At 42.1% G+C, this 25,153-nt stretch overlaps 1 protein-coding gene across 2 annotated transcripts in view; it reads left to right on the top strand.

Annotated features, from left to right (window-relative positions):
- The window catches only part of bcl11aa (BAF chromatin remodeling complex subunit BCL11A a), a 52,676-nt gene extending 43,181 nt beyond the window's left edge, over window positions 1-9,495 (top strand). For both annotated transcript variants that reach the window (XM_034609382.1, XM_034609381.1), the window contains exon 3: window positions 3,681-9,495. In XM_034609382.1, coding sequence (XP_034465273.1) covers window positions 3,681-5,926 — 2,246 coding nt within the window. In that variant the 3' untranslated portion in view covers window positions 5,927-9,495. The remainder of the gene's footprint in view (window positions 1-3,680) is intronic.
- The last annotated feature ends 15,658 nt before the right edge of the window (window positions 9,496-25,153 follow it).

Here is a 25,153-nt window from a genome sequence, read left to right on the forward strand (position 1 = left end):
AGCTAGCCTTACTGCCTCCCTCTCCCATCCAGCACCACATAAGTGTCCAAGCAATGGCCCTAGCTTAATAGGACTTAATGCCTGTGCTGTCACCGTAGCGTCGCCGGTATTGAGCGTTGGGACATTTCTGAAACTATGCATGTGTGTGTTTTTGGCGTCTCACTCGTGACTATATGGCTTTGACATTTCCCCCCAGGACGCTATTTAAGAGCTGGATGCTATTTATTTATCCACATCTTCTTTCTTCCTTCTGTCCTCCTCCAATTCCTCTTCTTCCATATACCTGCTGTATCCAAATTGAACACTTGCAGCAAGTCTTTGTCAACTGCGCCTAAACTAAGAGGTATTACCTCTGCTATTTCTTTCTTTCCCTTTTCTCTGACTCTTATCTGTCTTCATCTTCTGTTCTCCATTATACTTTCTCACTTGATTTTTCTACCTCAGAGTGCTGGCGAGTTTGCCTAATGAAGTGGCTGATGGGAGTATATTACAGAGAGACAGAGTGGAGCGGTCGCCTACTCTAAAATCCATTAACCTTACAGTTTCAATCAGCGCGCAGACAAGTCTGAGCTACGAGTCAAAAAGGAGCGTATTAGCTGAGTTACACTATTGTGCCTCGTGCTTGTGTTTGCTCAATATTTAGCCCACTTTTAGCTGAAAGGACAAACTCTTCTTTTACTCTGTATTATCACTGTGCTGTCATCATATCGCATGCACATTCTCGGATTGCCTAGAATTGGTAGAGTTTTTCTGGGTGGAGCAGATGCAGCTAAGTGGGGGCACAGCACCAAAATCTACAAGCCCTGGTCCCGTATACAGCCTTAGTGGATCTTCTTAGCCTGTCAGTACATCAGATTTCATGCATGTACAAATAACTGAGATTCTTCAGGTTTGTTCGCCTCTTACATTTGTAAGACCTGATTTCAAGTATCCTTAGGCCTTAACTAAACCTGTGGGTTTTCACACATTTTGGCATTTCGGAGTTATTTAAAAGTCCTGAAATGCTCAAAAACCTCCAGTAATTCACACAACAGAAAAGTAAAGATTAGAGGAAAAGGTTGGCATATAGAGGATAGCATCTTGCACAGGGAAAACTCATCAGCCCATCCCCAGACTGAAAGAGAACAGAGACTGCATTTTTATTTTCAGTGCTGTCGGTGTTCAGGATTAGAGTGTACCAACCAGTGGAACAAAGATGAATAAATAATTAAAGCCTCCCTGGACCTGATAATGCAAATTATATTCGCAGGTTAGATCCGATGCAGGTGGCCACAATTAGTGGCAATTTGTGGCGATTTTAATGATCCATAATTTAGCTGTTGGTCATGTAGGATAAGTGTGTTTGTGTGTACAGTAGGAGAGACGGGCAGAGAGGGAGGCACAGACGGCGAACACACAAAATAAGGGAAAATTAAGGAAGGGGAAGAATCTCCCACCAGGCACGGACATGAATAGACAGACAGGATCCCTGTTGACACACACATAAACACTTTTACGTGCCTAGTTTATGACAACATGCTATTCTTTCAAAGTTCAGTGTCATTTTTGTGAATAAGAGCCTTTCTTTTGTCAATTCAAATTACTGTTAGTGTTTGTGTATGTTATGAAGTAGGCCCCATAGTGTGAAAAAAATGACATCGCTTATAACACACACACACACACACACACACACACACACACAGACCCTTTCCAAATATGTTTTGATGCAGTTTTTTCCCACTACAACCTCTTTGACTCTCTCTTTCTGGCCATCAGGAGTAAATTGCAGAGTGCCGATGTATAAAAGCTTCTGTGTAAACCATGACATTCTTTCACTATCACTGCTAATTTGGCAAATTCGTTCTGTCAGTAATTAGCAGGTAATATGTCCCGGTTCTGTGCATATTTTTACTACCCACCTTACCTGTTTTACATATTAATGGAATATTTGTAATTCATTGTTCATGACACGTTACAGTAAAATGGCTTTTTACCAAAAATCAACTGAGATAATTAGCATCAATACCACCACCCTACAGTGACACCAGTTTATTTGCTTTTGCAACATTATTACAGCATGTTTCAGTTAATTGTGTTGCAACTGGTTTTGTTTTTGATATAAATGTTGATATATACATAGTTCATATTTATATATATTTTATTATATTATATATTATCTATATACACTGATTAGCTACATTTGGTAATTATTTAATTTTAATTCAAATAAAAAAATGTGTGGCTGACTCATGTATATATGTGATTTAAAATGTGGTTTAAAACTTATTTTGTAGTTTCTTTTATTATTTTCAATGGCGTCATGTCCTAAGTGAAAACTACACAGATTGGTGTAAATCAGGGCCCTAACTTTTGACCTCAGTTTAGTTGCATTCATGCCTGGTGATAGTGGCATTAAATGTCTAAGCTCCTGTGTATTACTGTCAGATTGCCGGTCGTATCCATTTGTCAGTGTGTGAATCTCTGCTTGTTCAAGTTGTCAGATGCACCCACATTGCACTGTGCTTAATAGGGGAAGGTTCTGAAAGGCGGCAACGACGTTTCGTTTGTCATCTAATCTTGTAAACGAGCTGATGGCCAACCGTTCTGTACTCTAATGAGATTACACATGCATTCTGGGTCCCACCACAGGTCATCGTTGCCGAGGCCATTCAAAGGCAATTATTGTTTTAAATGTTCCTCTTGTCGCCATCTCAAAGTGACTCTGCATGCTTCACTGAGGGAAGCTATGAGGCAGGCTGAAGGGGTTAGTCTCTCCAGACGAAGCCTAAATGTTTTTACACACATACTGTTTTACTTTCCCCAGGCAGCCACAGTGCCCTATGCTCTGTTCGTAAATAAGAACAAGTGTGTGTGTTTGTATGTGTCTGTGGGGTGATGGAAGGAGGATGAACCCTACATAAGAGGGAATGACTCCAAAGCACAGTGTGCATGAATACATTTGAATTTTATATATTTGTTGTGAGAATGTGAAACTACTTTTTATTTATTGGGTTATACTTTGAAACTAAATCACCAGAATTAACCTGTTCTCAGATATATTAGAAGCATAACTCCTGATGCATCTGATATCATACAGGAATGAGGAAGCAAAATTCTAAAAAGGATTCTCCCATGTTGCCTCTCATGTATGTGTATATGTGTGTATAGTGTGTTTGTCAGCAAGCCTCTGTTTTGGTGGATCAGTGAGAAGTGGTCGTCCGCCGGGACAGCCCTGTTTCTTTGTTCTCCTGCTGACAATGGAGGACTCACAGTCAGTCTAAAGGGACAAATTATGTCCCAGAGCAGTCTGGGAGAAGAACAAATACATACACACACACAGTACTTCTCACATGCTACTCATGTGGGGCATGACCTCAATAAGAGCTACTGTTGTATTTGCAAGCCCTCAACACCATGTGCCGACCACTTTTAAAAGCTGTAAGAGTTAGGCCTAGGGTTCAAATAAAAGACTGGTTCAGCCAAGTTAAACAGAGTTGTTCTTCATGTACTGTTTATGTGCAATTTCTTTCAATTGAACAGCAATGTAGCATTTAAAAATCGGGTTTCTTGCTAAACTGACTCAAATATTGGCTGATTTATATGGTAATGTGAAGCATAAAGTTTGGCTGATGTTACTGATGTGTAATGGATTGTTCAGTAAAAACTCTCTTAACATGATTTCATCTTCTCTGTCACAACAGGTAAGGAGGAGCCCACCACCTATACCTGCACGACATGCAAGCAGTCATATGGCAGCGCCTGGTTCTTGCTGCAGCATGCTCAGAATACCCATGGATTCCGCATCTACCTGGAAAGTGAACATGGCAGCCCTCTCACACCACGTATGGGTGGACCTTCCTCCCTGGGTGGGGGTGCAGACTGCCCTTCTCAGCCTCCCCTTCATGGTCTCCATTTGCCTCCAGATGCAAGCCCCTTCAACCTCCTCCGCATCCCTGGCTCTGGCTCAGGTGGAAGGGATAGCATCGGAATGGGGGGTGGAGTTGGCTTAGCTGGCACTGTTGGTGGGGGTCATCATCAGCGATTCCCTCCCACACCACCTCTGTTCAGCCCCCCTCCAAGGAACCACTTGGACCACCATCTCCTGAGCCCAGAGGAGCTGGCGCTGGCAGCCCACCACCCGAGTGCCTTTGACAGGGTGCTGCGCCTCAATCCTCCTATGCCCCTGGAACCCCCTCCAACAATGGACTTCTCAAGGCGGCTAAGGGAGCTGGCGGGCAACACCTCAGGGTCCACTCCCCCGCTATCACCCAGCCGGCCAAGCCCCATGCAGCGCTTACTCCAGCCATTCCAAACAGGAGGTGGGAGTGGAGGAACAGGAGGAGCAGGGGGCAGCAAACCTCCATATCTTGCTACCCCACCCCCTCTTCCAGGCTCCCTGCAGTCACCTGTGGGCTCTCAGACTACTCCTACTACTCCTCTCCCCTCAGCAGGGGCAACACCCTCATCCACCACTCCCTTGAAATCTAAATGTTGTGAATTTTGTGGCAAAGCCTTCAAGTTTCAGAGTAATCTAATAGTGCACCGACGCAGCCACACAGGAGAGAAGCCCTACAAATGTCATCTGTGTGATCATGCTTGTACACAGGCTAGCAAACTGAAACGACATATGAAGACACACATGCACAAATCCTCCTCACCAAACACAGGAAAATCTGAAGATGGCCTCTCAACAGCCTCTTCTCCAGAGCCTGGCACCAGCGAGCACTTGGGTAGCGCAAGCCATGCCCTTAAGTCAGTGGTGGCCAAGCTGAAAAGTGAGAATAACCGCATGCTTCGTGAGAATGGTGAGGAGGAGGAGGAGGAAGAGGAGGAAGAGGAAGAAGAAGAGGAGGAGGAAGAGGAAGAGGAGGAAGAAGAAGAGGAGGGAGAGGAGGAAGAACAGCAAAATGGAGAGAGGGTACCCAGAAGAAACAACAGCTATCACTGTGGTTTGAACCTTGAAACAGCACGCCAGCATGAAAACAATGGCGGTATTGGAAGTCGACTGGGAGCTTTGGCTGATGAAGTGTCCATCCCTCGGTCCCTGCCTGAGGTGATGCAGGGAATGGGTCTCGCTGCCAGCATGCAGCACTTCAGCGAAGCCCTACATGCACACAAATGTAATGCCATGGCCAAGGAGAACCACCTGCACCACCACCTCAACCGAGACCACCACCACAATCGTGAGATGTGTGATGGAGACTCTGTGCTGGAAACACACCGTGGGGAAGATTGCTCTGTCTCAACAGTGAATGGGCGGGGAGCATCCCCTAATGAATCTGCCTCTGTAGGCCTCTCTAAGAAACTGCTTCTGGGTAGCCCCAGTCCGCTCAGCCCTTTCTCTAAACGCATCAAACTGGAAAAGGAATTTGACTTGCCCACTCCAACAATCCCTAATACGGAGAACGTCTACTCCCAGTGGTTGGCTGGCTATGCTGCCTCCCGACAACTCAAGGACCCTTTTCTGAACTTTGGGGATTCCAGACAATCGCCGTTCGCCTCTTCATCTGAGCATTCTTCAGAGAATGGCAGTCTGCGTTTCTCGACCCCGCCGGGGGAACTGGATGGTGGGATGTCAGGCCGAAGTGGTACAGGCAGTGGGGGCAGCACTCCCCACCTTGGGGGCCATGGGCGGCCCAGCTCCAAGGATGGCCGCAGGAGTGATACTTGTGAGTATTGTGGCAAGGTGTTCAAGAACTGCAGTAACCTCACAGTACACCGGCGCAGCCACACAGGGGAAAGACCATACAAATGTGACCTGTGCAATTATGCTTGTGCCCAGAGTTCCAAACTTACACGCCATATGAAGACCCATGGTCAGGTGGGCAAAGACGTGTACAAGTGTGAAATTTGTCAGATGCCCTTCAGTGTCTACAGCACCTTGGAGAAACACATGAAAAAATGGCACAGTGACCGTCCTTTGAGTACCGAAATAAAGTCAGAGTAGAAGGCCGAACTATGGGACCTTTTCCCCTCAGCTATGTCCGCCATTAGTCCCCTGTTTATTCCCAGCTCCTTGTAGATTTGCCCTAAACCCAACACTCCACTTTCGCCAGTCTGGTGGAAGCTTAAGACCATGTGCTCTGCACCAGCACACCCCGTTTCCATTACCCATTGAATGCATGATCTGTATCGGGGCAATACTCTTGCATTGACGCAAAACTTCGAGCCTTTCTCTTGTGCAATAATTTACATGTTGTGTACAATTTTTCTTTTTTGAGTTTTCCTTTTCCATTTTTAAGAATTAGTCAGCATGCATAGTATGTTTTTGCTAATCAAAAAAAAAGAAAATAACTTGTCCCTGGTTGGTTAATTGTTGAGTAAATGTGTTGCTGTTTTTCTCTTGTTCTGTTTTTTTCTTTTTATTCTTCAAAAGAGAAAAGACAAGAAAGATACATCCATGCTGCATACATTCTGTAACACATATCATGTACAGTTTTGTTTTGTAACATGGAAGATGAACAGTCTCTACCCTATTCTCACAACCCTGGAAATGCACTTATCCTGATCTTTCTAAAAGACACCATGTTCGCACAGGGTTAAAAAAAAAAAAAAAATCATGCATTAGCTTGATGACTAAACTGAAATTAATGACAGCCTTCAAATTTCTTTCAAAAAGACAAGGGTGCGCTATGAATTTGTACTATCATTTGGTTGAGTAAGAAAGAGTGCCTTTGATATTTTAAGACCACATTGGCCATAATCTTATCTGCTATAAGTTTGGGGTCACACTAGATAAAGCTAAAAGGTTTAAGCCACCCAGGAAAGGTCCTTGCATCAAGCACCTGACTGCTCAAATAGGCTGTGACAACTCATGCTGAAAGATCAGAGAGTTCTTGTTAATCATCATTTAGCTACCTATTACATGTTCAATAGGCTATCTTTAATATGTGGATTTCATGGCAAGCATGGTACAAGCAGTATTGTGTATATCTGAATTATTTGTAGTTTTGTTTCTGGTAAGGAGGTACTTTTGAGTAAGGTAATCTGTAATGTACAATCCTGATTTTGAGGGATAAAACGCATGGCTGAGAAGTGTCATGCATCTGCGTTAGCACAAACCTACAACGCTGCTTTGATATGTCAGTGTGAGGAACAATGCATACAGTAACATATGAGCTCCAAATGAGGCTAACTTTTTTTGAGAGCATTAAAATAGACAGACAGCTACACAGAACTGAAAGCTACTTAACTATTACGGGGATCAGAGGCAATCTCTTTCACACTTTCATTCACATTTGTAGTATCAAAACAGGGTCATTCACTATGAATTGCAGAAAAAAGAAAGAAAGAATTGCAAAAACTATATATCTGTATTCCAGGGCTCTTGAAAAGAGTGATAATGCGATAATTTTAATCAGTATGCATAGGCTAATGCAGGGCACATGTTTTTGTTTGCTGTTTGCTTTTAACCCAAAAGGAGGGTATTTTTTTCCTTGTTGAGTTCCATTCAAGCTGTTTATAGTATAGCACTTGTCACGCTGACATCTCTCTTTCATTGTCCCACACTGATGCAATGTTGGTACATGGGTTAGGTCTCAAAGCTAGCTTGACATTTATTGGACATGAAGTGCACTGTTTCAATTTTCCCAGTTTACAAGTTTATGCTGAAAGGGGGAAAAATTGTTGAAATGCTGTTAGATAATGAGGGTCCCATAGTTAAAAGCAGTAAAAGATGAGACACATAATCTGTTGTCAGCAACTCCAGCCTCATGACCCTTGACCTCTGTACCCTTGCCGTTTCACCTTTGACCATTTGTCAGTATGTTACCCCTAGAAACCCCAGAGCTTTGCCTGGGCTGAAAATTGACCCTGTCTTCAAGGTCTGTAAATTAAAAGGTTTGATGGTTAATTACAATAAGTAGCCATCACAGCGATTTGATCCCAAAATGGATGCAGCACCTATTGGCCACAGCAGCACTAAAGATTTGTATTTTTAGGGAGCTGTATTGCCATCGCCACCTGATTAATCTATAGACCTTGACGGCTAGACTACAAACACTCAAATGCTGTTGCTTACACAGAATCTGTTTTTGTATAAATCTTCCTTTGATTATAGATATGAAAATAAACGTTTTTGAAAATAACACTTCACTTCTTTTAGGGGAAACTGTATTTAAGTTTTGTTGTCGTTTCTCTTTTCCTCAGCGTCTTGGTGGTGTTCAAGACTCCGATCACAGTATATATTAAATGATTAAAAAAAAGATGAAAAAAACACAAACGAAAAAAAAAAATTCTGTGATGGTTTTGTATTTTATTTTGCCTTGGCTCTTCACAGCTCTTCAGGTTGAAATACAATTTGCATTGGGGAAAGGATTAAGATTATATATGAATATATAATAAAGAACTTAAAATATAGGAAAATGCACATTCATGTCAATTCCTATGCTTAAACACATTTATGGTCTACTTTTTCTGTATTTCTAGAATTGTATTTGAATTCAATGTTCACTTAGAATAGGCACTATAGTATTTATATTGAGGCTCGTATTTTTAACTGTTGCTTGTGCTCTCTAAAGGTATTTACCATACCTTTTTTTGGTAGTGGAAAAAAAAATCCCAAGCTGCCACAGTATATTTTTTTAATTTGGCAGGATAATATAGTGCGAATTATTTGTATGTTTAAAGAAATAAAAGGAAAAACCCCATAAAAACGCAGCTAAAATATGTGGCATTTGGAGGTGTCGCAGGCCATAAGATGGCTGCCGCTCTGTTTCCTGTCCACAGAGGTGGTTGTACATATCTTCTTTGGTTTTTGGTTCAGACCTCCTCCTCCCCCCCTGCTGCCATTCTTGTATGCAGTAATGCAAGCTGACGTCAGCCTGTTCTGTTGTGTGCTTCTGTCTTTCTCACCCCTCCCACCTGACGACATTCCAACATCAAGAAGAGAGAGAAAAAAAAACTTCATATGCAGTACATGGATTACGAAAAAGCGTAAAAAATAAATACATTTAAAAAGAAATTAAATGTTTTGCAGTTTTTTTTCATTGCCAAACACTAAATGGTGCTTTATATTTAGATTGGGTATACTTTCATATGCAAAGCATATTTAAAAATGACCTGGGGGACGTGGAGAAGCCTGCTTGAGTTGAGACTTTTTTGTAAATGGCAATGCGGAATATTTTGTTATCAGCCTTTTCTATTCCTGTTCTGAGAGCTGTTTGTTGTAACTTGAACTTGAACTTTATCTTTTACTATGGGAGTTACTATTTATTATAACCTACATGCTCTGTTCAAAACAGAGCCATGGAATGGATCCTTATTTTTGGTTTCTTTTTATTTTATTTTTTTATTTTTGGCTATGATATAATTTTTTTTTCTTTTGTAATGATGGCCAATGGTCATTTGATAAACTATAGGTCTTTAATTTCTGATGTACTTGTTTGGGGTCTCTGTTCAGTTGTACTGGGAAAACCACTGTCTGTGTTTTCTGGCAGATGTCTGCATAATCCTGTTCACACACCCATTTTGTCCCTTTATCGAAAAACAATTAATAAAAAAAAAATGAAAGTATAACAGTTCTTGTTGCTTATCTTCACTATATGTGCGTGTGTGTCAAGTTATCTCAAGTGTGTGTGCATGGTCTGTGTGAGTGTATAGTTACACCCCACCCTAGAGCCCCTTGGTATCGTTTACCTGCAACTTCACTGCTGCTGACATCTCCAGATATGATAACGATGAACTTGGCAGCACTGTCAAGAGTTAGAATGTACAAACATAAAGTTCAGAGTGCAAAGTCTTTACGTCCTAAGTATATATGTGTCTGTGTGTGGTAAATGAGTCATTGGTGAGCTGTGTAGGAAGTTTTCTCAACATACAGTACTTACGCCTCCTCCAACCCCCAACCTCACCCTACCATTTGGCCCTGTACTATATGTACTTTATAACTTCTTTATGTACTTTCTATCTGTGTGTATTTGTGTGTGTGTGTAACCACTGTCTTGCCCAGGAAGGGTGGGAGGGCTGAGCAGGTGCATATGCAAGTGCATGAAAACTGTGTGAAGTGTCACCCTACCTGTTGGTTGAGGCAGCTGGTTTAAGTACATGCCTACGTGTGTGTGTGTGTGTGTGTGTGTGTGTGTGTGTGTGTGTGTGTGGGTGTGTGCATCACAGAAATTTTGCTTAGTCAAGAGTGCTCGGAGCACATACTGTACTCAAATGTACCTATGTCACTCCTCAAAGTACAGTACAGTATCTGTAACTGATACACACACGTTATACGGACACCTTTTCACAGACTGCACTTAAGTAAATATGATTATCTCCTTCTGTTTGCTCAGTAGTCAAAAAAGCCTCATAAAGCTGTCGGGATCAATCAGCCCGTGTTCTCCGGCCACCGCACCCCTCTGTTCGGCTCGCACACACACGTGTCCTGCACCCATTCACCTGCTGTGGGTCCAAATTTTAAGATTCAATAAATTGGTTTTCTGTGAGGATACTATCAGTAAAAACCATAGAGTATTCTCTCTGCTGCCAGTTTACAGTCAAAGGTTTAAAATGTTTGAGTTGACTGTATACAACAAACACATTTTCTCATGGTGCTGCATTTTTATTTTGTGACACAAAACGAAGAGAAGAGTTGATAAGGATTGGACGGACACTTTTGTCTGCTAAAGGTTCCCTTGACCAGGGCAGCAAACCGCAACTGTTGCATAGGGGTGTAGTGGAAGACGTTGGATTACTGGGCAGGTCCCAGGAGTGTGAACGTGTTGCATTTCCTGAACCTAAACCAGGTTCAGAGAAGTCCGATTTCCCTCCTTGAATAGATGATACAAAAGGTCAGAAAGAGCATGCATAACTCAAATTCGAGGTCATGATGCTACGATATTTTGATGCCCCAAGAGCCAATGACTTTGTGGAGATTCAATTTTGTGAAAGGTTCAAAGACTGTAAGGCTTTATTTCCCACGTCAGGACCCACAAGTGGCAGCAGTTTCCTCTTTGCTCCCTGATAAGTAATGCGACGAGCAACCATCAGAGCTGCGTTGGCAAATAAAACAAATCAGCACTGTATTTCTTTCACATCCTCTCTCTCTCTCACTCTCTCTCCCTTTCTATGATAAATTCATTGTGTTATAAACCCATGAAGCATTCAGGCCTTTCTGCTTTACTGGGGCTCTCCTGTGCTGGTTTATGTGAAAAGCATAATGCATTTGTCACCGTTATAAAATCTATACAACCATGACCTGCAGTCCCCCATAAACTCCCATGGATTTGTCTTTGGCCTGCAGGGTTTTAACAATAAGAGATTCTCCAAAGACTTTAGAAAGCATGTTTTCCAGTGCTTTTGTCACTGTATGGCCTTGGCACAACATTGTTCCAATGGGATCTAGATAAAGGAAAAGAATGTATGTGTGAATTTGTGTGTGTATGTGTGTGTGTGTGAGAGCGACAGTGTGTGTTTTGTCTGTCTTTCTTCCTGAGTGTACTTTGGTATCTGTGCTCATACTGAACTATGCCAAAGAAGTTCATTCTGTCTCGCTTCTGTCTGCCGTACAGAGGAGTAGCTACTTCTATACATATCGAGTGGTTTAATACATGCTGACCTCTGCGGTCTATAGGAACTAGCTGCAAAGTAAATGCCTCTTACTGTAATGGACAATCATTGAACATTACTTAGCACATGTAATGGCCACAAGGCATGTAAAACATTCCAATCAAAGCCAGCAAAGGAATAATGCATGGACATGACCACAATGCACTTAACCCTTGTGTAGAAGTTGTGGTTTAAGACAGTGACTTAAGAACATCAGATATATCCTCTGTGTTATAATAACTGAAGGGGGAAATAAACAGCGTCTCTGACCAGGTATCAATCCATGGTACAAAAGGAAAAGAAAACCAGCAAAAATATGAATTCTCAACATATGTAAACACACAGCTTTGCGAAACTATCCTTGTTAGGACTTTGCATTGACTTCCATTAGTTGTGGACAGCCTCACCAAAAACGTATACTTAACTTTAACCATGAGCAATTCCTACGTAACCCTTACCTTAACCTAACCACTATTCATATCATAACCCTAACCTTAACCAAGACCTCAGAAATGTTATCTGGAATCATTAGGATGGAGCCCTGGTCCCCATCATGTCTACTGGTCCTGACAAGGACTAACAAAATGTACACACTCGCACTTCTTGGAATTTAAGCAATGTTCCCTCAAGGAAACTTTTTTGTCATATTTTTTGGTTCTCTTTCCCATCATTATTGTGGGATGTGAAAACCTTGCACTTGGCCCAGTGATAGATATGGCTTTCACCCAATGTCAGCTGGGATTGGCTCCTGCCCCCTCCTTCCACGGCCCTCAAAAGGATAAGCTGTATAGCTAATGGATGGATGGATTGATGGATGGATGATAACCTTGCACTCATCACAGTAATTGCTGCGATGTAGGAGCATGGTGACATTGCTTCAATCAAATCTGACGAGACATGAAACACAAGCAGCCAGAATCATACAGGCTGTAAACAAGCCAGCTCACCTTAAAGAATTCATCCTGATGAATGAAATGTTGGGCGTTTTGTTGCATCAGTTATCAGGTAAACACTGTGTGTCTTGCATGTAATTTGACTGTCACTGGGTATTGCCAGATGATGGTAAAATATATTCACATATCTTTTTCCAAGGTTTATTGAAGTGTTTTCTGAAGTTGTGCCGAGGTCTTTGCCAGTCTGAGTCGCAACTTGGTGGGTGAAAATAACATTTACTGATCAGAACAATGGATAAACTATGAAAACATTAATAATCTGTTGCCGTAGACACTAACATATGTCACTATTAAAATAGGTGCACTGTTGACCAGATATATTAAAGCTTCTGTCACAGTGTAAACGTGGATATATTGGGGCATCTATTGCACATCCTGGGAGATGGATCCCTCACATGTGGCTCTCTCTGAGATTCTACTCTGTTTTCCCTGAGTGTTTTTGGTATTTTTTCCTTACTCCTGCTGGGGGTTAAGAACACAGGATGTCGTACCTTGTTATTCCCTACGAGACAAACTGTGATTTGTGAATATGGGCTACACAAAGAACTTTGGATTGATTGATTGATATGTTTTGATCCAGTGCTGAAAAAAAAATGCTCTGGTAAAAGTACCTAGTGCAGCGATTTGACAAAGTGCCAAATTCCAAAGACATTTGTCAGAAGTGGACTGACGTACAAACCCAGGCCACAGGTAGGAAGAACAGCTTACATCATACTGGCCGACCTAAGTTACAAAACAATGGTGCGCTGAGCAATCCTGCCAAAACACTAAGGACGGGGATTTCACCAAGTCAAGCTGAAACTGCAAGCTGCGTTTCGATATGAGTATTGACTTAACTGGAGGATTTCTCTGTTTCATACGCTTGAAAACTGTTTAAATTGTGTAGAGTTCTGTAATCCTTTGGCCCCAGTCAGAGCTGCAGTGTGTTGTCAGTGGGTGCATGTCACTGTCGGATGTCGTGGTTGAGATGTGACGACAGGAAGGGTCAGAGTTGATGTGTCTAGTGCTCTATTCCTCTAATCTGACCTCGCTGATGTTATGTCATGGTGTAGCAACATGATCTGTTTAGACTATTCAGAGGACACACAGTGAAACAGCAATGTGAAGGAGTTATCTTCTGACGTCTGTTTGTTGTGGTGTCCTAAAACCATTTTCCTACAGCCAGTGCTTTGACTGTCTCTCTGTCATGAAAGAGAGACAAAAGCGAAAATAATTTCTATCAAACCCGGCCTGCAGTTGCTCAAATACTCATACTGATAATAACACTGTCACGATTACCAGTGCTATTTGAGGCAGTAGTAAGAGTATAGTGATGCAGCCCCTATAGCCCAGACAAGCACACACATGCTTATACACATAAGCATAAGGGGTCACAGTCAGTTGATAGGTCGTCAGTGCTGGAATGTAAGGTGTAGATAAAGACAAATCAAATAATGTTGATTTATGCCGGTGTTTTTTCCCCCAGCTTCACTCTATTCACATCCTCTTGTCTTAAAAAACAGAAAACTGTATGTGCGGTTTTGTAACAGGGAATGTGAAGGGTTGAGGAGGCCAGGGGCGGGGGAGGGCTGTCTGGCCCTGTGCGGGTCATAAGGTCAGAGAGAAGGCTTAGAGGAAGAAAGAGAGTGCCCTCCCGCTTTTCTCCGCTCTTTTCTTTCTGTCCCTCTGCTCCGAACTCGGTCTGAAGTTCAAATTCATTGTCAGAGCGAATGCGAATGAATGAAGGAATGAATGAATGGGGGGAGTGGGGGAGGGTCAGGGAGGGAAGAGAGCAACATGTGTCAAATGTGCCTGCACCGTGCATGTGTGTATGTGGCTGTTCAGCTCAAATCTTTGCCCTTAAAATGTGATATTTAGAGTTAAAGTTTAATGTAGGGAAATTAAATTTTGAAGCCAATTTATGCTATACACATTTTACATGTGGTTTTAAAGCCCATTCAACCCCGGATGAAAAAAACCACACAATCTAATCATAAGACAAGTGTCACAGAATGAAATTAATTTAAGCTTTGTGTCATTAACTTTGCTCTTGTCTCATAAATGATCTAACACCCATAAACAGTGTGTCTATTACCTCCTGTTCTAATTATAACAATTATCAGGCAGCAATGTGCTTTTAAACTGTTTATGATGTCTAATGAGTGCCACTTCAAGGACAGTGTTATCCATTGGTCATTTTGTCTTCTTTCATTGTTGCAACATGGTGAAATGAAGAGTCATTAAACAGCAGATACAGACATATAAACTGCCTGGCCGAATCATTTTGGGGGGGAAAAAACCTCACTCATCGACTACAAGATGATGTTCTGCATTATATTATCTTCCTTGACTGCATTCTAACCCTGTGACCTCGCAGCGCAGTGATGGCAGGCGGCTGTAAGGGATGAGCCGTGCTTGGATCCTCCAGGGTCATGAAGGGCCTCTCTCTGATCTCTGACCCCAGAAAGAGGCCTCGCCTGGCCGGGCCAATGGAAAATCCCCGGGGCCTGAGCTGGATAAAAGGATGTCCAGGAAAGACGTGGATTATCAGTGCGCATGTCTGAGGGTATGTGAGTGTCTGTGTATGTGTGCGTGTGTGTGCATGTGTGTGTGTGTGTGTGTGTGTGTGTGTGTGTGATGACATGCCCTTGAGATTGTCATGTGTAACAAAGTTCAGGACACACACTTTCCAACACGCACACATATGCGCACAGGAGCTGTGAAGGTTAATTGTGGATACACAGATGAGGGGGTTGGGTCACCTTTAATGGTTTAGTGTGTGTGAGAGAGAGAGCAAGAAAGTGAGAGAAATACTGCATGAACTCAAGACACACTGGTGTGTGTGTGTGTGTGTGTGTGTGTGTGTGTGTGTGTGTGTGTGAATGAGAGACAGACCGACAGATACACACACATATACACGGTGGGTGAGGATACATTGTGTGTAAGATTGTTATGTCTGGAGCCAAAGTGTTCATGTGTCTGTGACCCTCCTGCATGTCTGAAAGTGTGTTACTACACGCACACACACACACACACACACACACACACACACACTGCTCTTACATCCTCTCTTTTAATCTCTCTTTGGTGTGTGTGTGTGTGTGTGTGTGTGTTAGAAAGGTGAGAGGTCAACCTGTGGGTTTGAGGGTCGGGTTTCACATGACTGAACACCTTTGTTGCTCGCGGAGAGGGGAAGACTAAATGTGTGTGTGTGTGGTGGGGTGGGGTTTTGTTTGGTATGTTGTGTCTAGTTTCGAGTCTCACACATGTAGTCACACACAGTCGCCTCATTTGGGGATTTTTTTTTCTCCAAACAGCTGCAGGGGGAGGCAGCTGGTAAAGGTGCAGTGAAGTCAGCCTCACTCTGCCCCCAGGAGCGGCTCTCACCTGCAACTATTTCATGAGTCTGCTTCAGTCTGAGTGTCCAACGTGCCAACGAGAAAACGTTACATTAAACAAGGTAAACGTCAAACCAGCGTAACCTCCACATGTGAGCATAGTCTTCACACTGTGGACAGGAGGTTTCCCTGAGGACGACCTCCATGGACAAAACGGTGCTTTGATAAAACTTGGGAGCTGAACAAAGTGAGTGCTTCCCAAAAGTGAAGCCAAAGAGTTTTGATAGCCCCCTGGTGGCTGGCTGCAGTACAGGTCAAAAACCCCACCTCCTCCCCCCCATGTTAGCAAGTGGAACATGGAAAAAAATATAAATTAAAACTACATGTCGCTTTATATTTTCTGCTCATTTTGTATTAGTTATTTGATGCTATGACAATGTGAAACATCATGATTGACATCTGAGATCGACTTGTGATTAATCAAGTGCATATATTGGCGGGACCTTGATCTCACAGCCCCTCCTTCCAAACGCTACAGTGCAGAATCTTGCTTCAAATAATGTCATTGCTGCAAGTTGCAGCACTTGTATGCGGTAGATGCGCAAATCGGCTCTGACAGTCTTTATCCACACATATGCCTGACTCATCCACCCATCGCCCACCCGAAAATAATTATTTTCTCCAATATAGAGACCCGCACCTTCATGAACATTACAAAAATAAAATAGCATCGACTGTGCCAGGATTTCCGCGTTGCCTCAATGACGCGCCCACCTGCGCTGTATAAGCGCTCGTTGATGTTGTGTCTCCCAAGAAGAAAGCAAATTGTCATCTGAGCACTCGTCCAATTGGTCTATTTCACCAACCCAATCCCAATTGCTATTAATCAGAAAAGTTATTTTTTACGACCCTACACATGAATGTCAGCTACCTGAAACCATTCAGAGCCTGATTTTGACTCCAGCAGCTCTGAGCAGGTGTGATAGAAGCATTCAAGTTACTGCTATTAGCTTTCCTTTGAACTGCTCATGTTGCTCAGAAGTTACACAACAAACTGGTCTGTGAAACTCTAAATCCAGGAAACTACAACAGGTGGTTGACTGCAGTTAGTTGGTTGGAGTGCTGTCAAAGTAGTAGTTTTAGTAGAGTGACTATTTGTCTTTTTATCAACCTCTATTTTTGACTTGTGGAGGGTGGAGCTGATGAGGTGGCGTTTTCTCTTTCTGGGTCAGAGAGAGAGGGAGAGCGACAGAAATATGCACACTGTAAAAAATGTAATAAAATCCATCTGACACTCTGAGTTTGACATGCACCCTGACATATATAGGCTCTGCCTCCAAACTCCAATTTCCTGCATTCTGCACCATTACAGGTAAAAAACAGCTGTGCATATTTAAAGTCCTCAAATAATGTGATGACAGTGCAGATGTCCCAACAGCTTGGAACTTTGTTTTGTACAGTTTATATATCGAATAATAATTGATTGAAATTTATTTAGATCTAATTTTTATAACAAAAGTTTTTTTCTATTTTTACTTATTCATCTATTCAAACTTTTTTTTGTTTACATAGCATGTGCAGCAGTTTATTAATGACAGATATTAACTTAACGATTAGCACACCAATAAAACAAACATTATGTAAATGTATAACTGGCAAAAACAAAGAAACTGAACAGAGAATAAAAGAGTACAGCAAGTCTCTTAGAGTGAAGGAAACGTAGGACTCAAGCAATACAAAATTCAACACATACATTAACATGAATAGGAGAAGGAACACCCATAACATTTTTATTACTTCTACAGCCTCACTGGGTTTGATTTTCAATGGAACAATGTAAACAAGACTGTAAAAAAAAGTCCCCCTATGGGGCAGATGGGAGAATATTTTAGCTTTCCCCAGCACAGTTTAACACAAATTAGAATCCTGACAGATTATATTTATTATGACAGATAATAATTGTGCAGGGCAAAATGGTTTTGAACACTGGCGTGTTACTTTTTGAATTTAAGAGACGATATAGCTTCATTTCCTATCAATCCCCACAGAATGTATCCTGGTTGATCCCAGGTGGTTGTACCTCATGGCTTGGTCATGTACTCAGAACAGAAATGTCCTTGCTGGTGGGAAGCCAGTGAGGGTTCTGTTGTAGTTGCTGTTGCCTTAAGCCAAGCTCACACTACATGGCTTTCAAAGTCGTCAGATTGCTGTGTAGTTCAGGCAACACATCTTGGTCTCGTGTGATAGGCTCAGGGTTGCTTCAGTGGACATCATAGTTGTAAAGAACAGAGAACTCGGGCTGCATCTTCCCGTGGACCCGACCCTAGCCCGTTGCAGTTAGCTGCACGGGGTTTGTGTTGCTCTGTCTTGCACATGCATTGTTATTGCATGTTTTCCCTGACTACAGACTTGTGCATTGCAATAAATGAGGGGACACCTCACCACTACATGAACCTTCACACCCTCCCGCACTCCGATTGGCTGTAGTTGTCAAAAACTTGTATTGATTTCCTAACTTGCTAGAACTCTTAGACATTTATCCGGAGTCTGACACACATCTGCGACCAACTCGTGTGTGTAAAGAGTTCACACATAACTCCGACTTGCCTCTGATCTGAAGCTTTTGATGGCGACCTTCAAAACTCATCTGCAACTGGAAAATTGGGCTTGAAATTGTGCAGTGTGAACTAGGCTTTAGCAAATCTTAGAGGGGGCACCTCCAAGAGAAGCTCACAACTTGCAGCATATATCTTAAATCCTGTAATATAAGTAACCAATGTGCATATGCAGGTCTTTCCAGGCCAACCGGAGAATTAGCAGTTACAAGGCTGTGTTGGAAATTGTGGCCTGAAAAGTGTTTTTACACTATTTCCCTGCATTTGATGTAAATAACTACAAGAACTGTGTAAAGTGATTAGTGTCCTTTTTGAAATTTGGGGGACAAAACTCAGTGTTGTGCTTGGATGCCCCGTTTAGACACAAACGACGAACCAGAGCTGCTGAAGCTGCTCCTCACACTGTGCTGTCTGCGTAGACACATAGCTTTACAGTCATGTAACACTCATTGTCACTGGTTGCATGATATGATGATGCAGAGGTGTGACGACACTTAAGTTTCAATGAAACAAGGTCAATACAGCATGGACGACTTTTCAACAGAGAAATCCAGCACAGTATCTCCACTGTTTAAAGGTGGTACTAAGCACCATATGTAAAGACCCAATCCAACCAATTATAGCTGTTATATGATGTTAATGATTAAAATCACAAGTGCAAACAGCGACATGTTTTCAGTGCAAAAGAAAGAGTGATAGAGAGATAGGGAAAGAGGAGGTATACATGTATGGTATGCTACCTGTTCTTCCCCCTCCGGCTGGATAACTTCCACATGCTTACACGCACACACATACACACCCATGCACACGCACTTGGCTTGGTGCCAGTTGTCTCTTTGTGTTCCCAGAAACTGTCACACAGACACTCACATGCGCACACACCCCATGCCCCTAAGCAGTGGTCCTATGCTTGACCTGTTCTCCTGGTCCATCCACACCTTTGTAGACAGACATATACGGCAGGGTACACATACACACACACACACACACACACACACACACACACACAGACCTGTTGTCAACCACACCCACAGGTGAGCAGAGTGTTGAGTGACTTTACAGGGATACTGAGAACTTCTCTGTAAAGCAAACACACACACACACACACACACACACACACACACACACACACACACACACACACACACACACAGGTTGTCACAGGTCACGTTTGGGGATGACTTGCATTCCTTTTCTGGAGACATAGTTTACTCCTAACAAAAATCACCGACCCAAATATCATGTTTTTTTTTGTGATTGGACAAGTATCATTCTAAAATGTGTCCTTAGATACAGCCTAGGACAGACAGACAGACAGACACAAAACACACACTCACGCACATACACACCTGCATCAAACTGGCCTCACCTCATAATTACAAGAGCAGGTACTGTACCTCAGTGTTTTATTGTCATTCCAAGAATTGTTTGTGTGCGTAAAAGGTTATGGTTGGTTATTGCTGTTGCTGCCATCTTTTAGATGACTGACAGCTCTAATCTGCATCTATTATGCTGCTAAGGGCCAACATGTTGGGATTACCACAAATATAGACAGGTTTGTGCACACACACACTGGAAGGGAGGATATGATCGTTCGCTGCTTTCATCTCTTCCTTCCATCCATTTACCCATTCAGCCTATTAAAACACAGTAACAAAGTAATGATAGATTGAGGGCAGCCTGAGTTGATTGTGTATATTTTCATCTGTGAGTGTAAGTGTGTATTGTACTCCGAATCAGTTGAGGCCGGCTCCACTAAACCAGGCACCATTTCACTGTAATAACACTGAGCAATTTGGCTGATTTTAAATAACATTAAAGTGAATGTTTTCTAATGTTCAATCAATGTTACTGACTTGAAAACAAATATATGTACAGTATATATAGTTAATCCCTTGGCTGTATTTATGCCTTTTGCCCAACCTGCTGCTCAAATGTGAGGGTTATGGCAGAACTCAACTGTTTATGTTTCCTCGTGAATACCAAGAATGTAAATCACAAAGGTGGGTACCCCGTGGCCTACAGAGGCTAAACGCACCACAAATAGAATCAAAATTCTTATTTTATTTTCCAAAAGCAAACAAATACGCTGTATCCACATGATAGAGACTTTAATTTATAACAAAATGTTTGGCTACTTATAATTAGTTAAAATCAATGACACAAGCAAGATGCCAGCACCTGTATATTTTCAAATAAATTCACTTCATTACGACATCCATCTCCATTTTCTGCATCACTATCCCTTTTAATATGTTGCATCTCTTTTAACAGAATTCCATAGGACCCCCCTGTCTTTTACTTTTGTACTTTGTAATCATAGGAGACTCACAAGAGACACATTAATAAACAAAGGCCAAGCTCGAAGCAGCAAAAAATATGAATACATTAACAATGGATGCTTCATTTTTCACAATCCAATTTTTTGGGACTTGTTCTTTCAGATCTACAGAAAACATTGAGCAGCTGTTTTCACAGCTCCATGTGACTTGAAAAACTGGTCCTTGTGTGTATTTGGTAATTCCCCTTTAAAAAAGCATAGCTCCCTACAACGCTAATATACCGTTATTATAATATGATGATGCAACAATCGTTGATTTTGAAGTTCTTTACATACAAAGTACGTAGAGAACTTTTATGCAAAGTACTTCATTACCCAACTGGTCTCGCTTTGCCTTGTGTTGTTATTTTAAAACACACACAAAAAAATCTATCCAACACTGGACAAGTGTGCATGTGATGTGGTGATGGTTCCACCTCCAAACCCAAACATGGCCAAACATGTAATCAGCCTGAGAGTTAAGCACCCGGCACATTTTCCACTGTTTAACATGTGTTGATATTTTAGGAACAGTAATTTAGAGTTGAAAGCATTGAGTTGTTTCCCCACCGATCTTACTGATCTAAAACAATACAAGATCATACGTCTTTATCATGTTTATTTTCACACTGACAGCGTTTTAAAACAGAAATTACAATGGGATGGAAAAACATGTATTTCCACACTGAAAACCACAATCTTCAAAAAGTTAGTTTTATGAAGATATACACATACCACTGTCTAATAGGGAAGGTTTAATAATGATAATAAATATCAATGATTACTACATCTTTTACTGATTATTTAAAGATAGTAATAAGCCATTGATGAGATTAAAGAAATTATTGGTTTGCCAGATTTGGAAAAAACCTCAGCTCAACACTTTGCATGTGTGTGTGGTTCAGGAGTGGTCTCACTGTCCTGGGGGCTGGGGAGGTTTGAATGTCAGTTTCTCTAATAACGGGAATCAGTGAAAAGGTCAGCTCCAGTCGCCTGACCACAACGAGGGGATGGTGGGATAGTGTGTGTGTGTGTGTGTGTGTGTGTGTGTGTGTGTGTGTGTGTGTGTGTGTGTGTGTGTGAGAGAGAGAGAGAGAGAGAGACCTTGAGTTTGCACCAGAATGTGTGTATCTGAGTGCTTATGACTTTCTGTGTTAGTGTGTTTCGTTTTCTTATTTGCGTTCAAGTGTGAGCAGGTGTGTGTGTGTATGTTTATGTGTGTGTGTGTGTGTGTGTGGCAGCGAAGAGGGCGTCGGCTGTGCCTGGGGCAGAAATTGATTCTCTGGCGAGGGAGAGGAAATGAGGAGGCAAAGAAAAATGGCAGAAGGTCACGAGGTGTGAGAAGAGCAGGAAGAAAGGAAGGACAGGAAGGGGGTGAAAGGAGAAGGGAGATGAGGCAGATACATGGGAGAGGTGCAGGTGAAAAGAAGAGGAGAAGAGGGAGCGATGGGCAGAGGCATGAGGAGCTGTTGGTGAAACAAGGAGAAGTGGGAGAGGCAGGAAGAGCAAAGCAGCACAAGTGAAGAGAAAGGCGAAGGAGAGGTAATGAGAGTAGGAAAAGAGTAAAAGAATTAAAGGAGAAAGACAGATAATGAGATTGTAGAGGCGAAGCGGAGGAAGGAAGACAAAGAAGTGCAAAAGTGGAGGGTAGACTTCAGGAAAGAAGGAGAGGAATGGAAGCTGGAAGAGATGAGACTCTAAAAAGAAGGGGGGAGGAAACCAATGTAGAAAAAAGCAGATTTTTGATGTGAGAGTTATTCTAGTTGCTGTCTGTGTATTGTACTTCAGCCGTTGTTAGACAGAACTCCAGAGAGGCTCCGCAGCAACGGACTGAGACATTTGCGTTTTCACATACAGCCCCTCTGGATCATATCAGGAGATTATCCAGAGTTCAGTGCCTGTTTAAAATCAGCGAAATGACACATAAATCACACATTCATGTTATGCACCAGTATTAAATGGTGGTGACTGAGGGCAGAAGCTGTAAAAGCTAATTAAAAGTATATAATAATTTTTGCATGGTGATACTTGTGAAGTCATGATGATCACCAGCTCTTTTTTTTCTTTATTTGATGGAGGTGCAGCATGAATTTATTGACCCACATAAGAAAGTTGGAGAAGTTTCAGTAAATGGCCTGATTCCTTTAAGTCCTACTCCGGGGCACTGGTCTGCTGCCTAATGTGAATGAGACACAAAGGAGGGAAATTGCATTAATATTTGAAATAATGAAGCCATGTGGTCATTAAACTGGTCTCCTCTGCTTCCATAGCAATACATTAAGACAAGACAAGCGCCATGTATTTTGCATGGTCCTGTCAATGGAAAAGATGGATCCTGCAGCATAATGATGTCCTCTTAGAAGGTGGTGTAGGTATAAAGGAAGAGAGAGAGAGACACAAAGGAGAGCAGCAAAGTGTGTGTGTGTGTGTGTGTGTGTGTGTGTGTGTGTGTGTGCGCGCGCGTGTGTGTGTGTGTGTGTCCATGTCAGACGCCAGACTGCTGCCTGCACCCTGGTCACATGGCTGACCCGATTTGCCTTCTAAAGCCTCCGAGTTAACCTTCTGAGGGAGTGCAAACTTGTATACAAGCTTGTTCTGTCCCCAACCCACAGCACATACACACAAGCACATGATGTGCGTAGACAGTTTGATGGCCTTAATTCACCTTTCACCTCGATCAAGATTTTGGCCCAAATCCCCCATGTGGTGCTGTCTGAGCAGGCATGGGAGGGACATCAGGTCCTTGACCAGTAGGACCGTAAACTGTGTGCAGTGGTGTTATGTAGTGTGTGTGTGTGTGTGTGCGTGACAAGGCAATAGGAAGTAGTACAGTGACGTCCAACAGATTATCAGTTGGAAGTTGGCTACTAGTTCATTTGACCAAACACGTTTCAGACACAGAAGAGGACAAGACACGTGCTGTGCCTAAATTGCCGTAGCCTACTTCCGTACGTACACTTGCTACTTTCAGTGCATAATTGTCTTCATGTCAGGATGGTGCACTCAAAGTGTTCAAAGTGTTGCGTGTGAAACAATGAACAATTCGTACCCTCAACGGTCGCCATCTTGGCTATATAAATTTGTCAATGAAGGAGGACACAATTTCGGCACCAGTGTAAAGTGTGCAAAGCTGCCAGCAGATATTTTGGTGGGTAACAATTTCGGTCAAATTATGCTTGTTATAATTTCAGCTAAATGTTCCACAGCCATGTTTGATTTGGGACAACAACAAATTCATGCACTACTTGAGTGAGTATATGGCGTACACAGTGTACTCCATGTAAGTGTACTAACGGAAATAAACAGTTTATATACACAGGACTGCGCACCTTGTTCACATGTTAATTTCTTTGAACAAGTTGGAAGAATGATTCACAGTAGAAGACGCTAATGCTTCTCAGAGAGAACACAGATCAAGCTCTGAGCTTTTTAGGCTGTGGCAGATGGTGGAGAGACATAGGGACAATTTTTTCCAAGGCAGCATAAATCCTTTTGCCAGAAGACCCTGCAGGATTTATGTTTAATGTGGTCATTAAAAAGGAGACGTTTCTTCATGGGCAGTAGAAAAGATAAATTCCCCAGTCTCTGCTTCAAATGCATACATTGTATATTTATTTACATTTTACAAAGCACCCCCTTTTCCTTCCCATTAGCGTTCTGGTGTATCCTTGCCCGGGTCTGACAAGGTTATGTCAGGCGATGTGTTCAGAGGAGCTATTGATTTCCCCTCCAACCTCTCATCCCTCCCTCCTGCTTGTTTCCAACATGGTAGTGGATCACACACACCGTCTTTTCTTGACAAATATCAAAATAAAGAATCTTTGAACACATCTTTTTGTGCACAAGCGGTACTCCATCCCAATGTTACATAGTTGGGTTTATATTTAACAAACTACATTTAACATATAAACAAAATGTAGACAACAGAGCAAATGTCGATTGAAATACATTTGGTGGAGTTGGTAAAACATTATTTGAAACAAGATCATGCAGTGCACTGGCCTCCTGTTAATTCAAAATGTTTTCTGCTTTTGTCTTGAGACAGTATCAAATATGACAAACCACAGAACTACATGTGCCTATAACTATGTTTTAAATTTAAATTTAAAAAGGGTCGCAAAACATAAAAAAATTGCCAGCAGAGGACAAAATGTTATCATCAGGTACAATATAAATTACTCTGAATTGTCTTAAGCACTTATTTTAGAGGCATCCACAACAATAAGACAGCACTTAATTTCATCATTTGATCTTAAAGCAAACATAAGTCATCATACGTTTGTGTCAAAAAACACAGCTAGTTTTTGGCGACTAGTAGAATATAACCTTAGATCATGCCACTGAGGAAGAAAGCCCCCATATAAAGCTCACAGGGACCTGTCCAGCCTGCTAGTCTGCAAATTGTGTCAGATTTACAGATATAGTATAAAAAAA

This window comes from Hippoglossus hippoglossus, chromosome 15 (genome assembly GCF_009819705.1).
Source record: "Hippoglossus hippoglossus isolate fHipHip1 chromosome 15, fHipHip1.pri, whole genome shotgun sequence".
NCBI lineage: Eukaryota > Metazoa > Chordata > Actinopteri > Pleuronectiformes > Pleuronectidae > Hippoglossus > Hippoglossus hippoglossus.